Source organism: Triticum dicoccoides, unplaced genomic scaffold (genome assembly GCF_002162155.2).
Source record: "Triticum dicoccoides isolate Atlit2015 ecotype Zavitan unplaced genomic scaffold, WEW_v2.0 scaffold25564, whole genome shotgun sequence".
NCBI lineage: Eukaryota > Viridiplantae > Streptophyta > Magnoliopsida > Poales > Poaceae > Triticum > Triticum dicoccoides.
In genome coordinates, this window is record NW_021254430.1 from 167 (window position 1) to 2,037 (window position 1,871).

Sequence of the window (1,871 nt, forward strand, 5' to 3'; positions counted from 1 at the left end):
AAGGGATATGCAAATCTAAAATAGAAATTTTCTCTACATAGTTAATGCAGCCCAAAACTCTTGCTCAACAAATTATGACTCTGTGTAAGGCAAAGACAAACATACTTGCAGTATACTCATATGAATCGGCACACATTAAATGAAGATATGCATATAGTAGTAGTATATAGGAAATATGCACATTAAATGAATCTATGGATTTTGGCACCACAATTAGTTCTCGCTCAACATTTAACTCTCTGTGTATAAAGACTGCTTGCATTCAAGCCACCAAGTAAGGTGCGGTGCTCTAGCTTGCTAGTGTGACTGTGTTGCTGCAACCATGGAGCTTGACACACACGCTCTCGCCCTCCTCCCGCTGGTGCTTGTTGCCTCGCTGGCGATGTTCCTCCAGCCTGCCGTTGCAACCCATGGCATGCCACGCCCCAGCGGAGGCTTCAGCCTGCGCCTGGTGCCCAGCGCCGGCTGGAACAGCACCATGCACGTCGACGGCGGCGGCTTCCTGCACCTCAACGAGCAGGCAGCCACCACTGCGCTTCGGCCGCATGTCCACGGGCCGAGAGGGCTGACATACAGCGTGGCCACCACCGTTGGGACGGGCCGCGGCCGCCGCACCTACGACCTGGTGCTGGACACGGTCAGCAGCCTGACATGGATGCAGTGCTTGCCGATTGCGCATCCGTTCCCACAGATGCCGCCGCCCTTCAACCGGGAGATCTCGACGTCGTTCAGACGCGTCCCGCACGGGAGCGACCTGTGTCATAAGCTATCCAGGGGCAACGAGTGCGAGTTCCGGGCCACCCGCCTCGACGGCGCGCATGCGAGCGGTGTGCTCGGCACCGAGACCTTCACCTTCGCGGACGATGGCGGCCGCGCCGCAGCCGCGGAGGTTGGTGGCGTCGTCTTTGGCTGCGCGCACACCGCCACAGGGTTCCACGGCCATGGAGTACTAGCCGGCGTCCTCGGCCTGGGGAAGCTGATGCCGTCTCTCATCTGGACTCGGCTCCGCCAGCACTGGCAGGACGGCCGCTTCTCCTACTGCCTCTTCGGTCCCACGCGTCCGGAGAGGCACGGCTTCCTCCGGTTCGGCGCCGATGTCCCGGCCACCGGCCACATGAAGAGCACCAACATCCTCTACATGCGCTGGACCAGCCCGGATTTCAGCGCCTACTTCGTCAAACTCCTCGGCGTCAGCGTCGCCGGCAAGCGCCTAGCCGGGCCACCCGGACGCCGCATGATCGACTTATTCCAGTGCCACAAGTCGGGCGGTAGGTGGTACGGCGGGTGCCTGATCGATCCTGGGACGGGCACGACGACGATGACGCAGCTCGCGTACAACGTCCTGGAGCACGCCGTGGAGGAGCACGTCAAGAGACTGGGGATGCCGCTTGTCAGGCACCACGGGTATCGCCTTTGCTTCAGCGGCGCGACTCAGGCCGCCATCCCGCACCTGCCGACGATGACGCTGCACTTCGAGGAGGGGGGGGAGGACGACGGTGACCTCGTGATAAGGCCGCAACAACTCTTCGTCTTCGTTCAGCACGACATCTGCCTCGCCGTGGTGCCGAGCGAGCACATGACCATCATCGGCGCGATGCAGCAGGTGGACACGCGCTTTGTCTATGACATCACAGCTGGCAAGATCCACTTCGCTCCCGAGAGATGCAGCGACGATACAGGCGGCCCCAACTGAACTAGGATGTGGGCTTCCAGTAAACCCTAATTTAAAAAGTTTACAGTTTTCAATGCAGCTTTTTCTTGAATTAGATGTTGTCATCAACTGAAAAAGAAATAAAGAAGACTACATACACATTTGGCTCTTCGTCCCCTCCCCATTCCTTCATTAGCGCATCTTCAATGCGGACCCGTCC

General features: G+C 58.6%; 1 protein-coding gene across 1 annotated transcript; it reads left to right on the forward strand.

The window, feature by feature from the left end:
• The first annotated feature begins 322 nt into the window (after nucleotides 1-322).
• Nucleotides 323-1,693, forward strand: LOC119345597 (aspartic proteinase nepenthesin-1-like). Its single transcript, XM_037615610.1, has one exon. It carries the CDS (start codon nucleotides 323-325, stop codon nucleotides 1,691-1,693), a length of 1,371 nt encoding a protein of 456 aa, XP_037471507.1.
• The last annotated feature ends 178 nt before the right edge of the window (nucleotides 1,694-1,871 follow it).

What these genes read in the sequence shown, in the direction of transcription:
- LOC119345597 (XM_037615610.1), top strand. Translation starts at nt 323, where the DNA reads ATGGAGCTTGACACACACGCTCTCGCCCTCCTCCCGCTGGTGCTTGTT.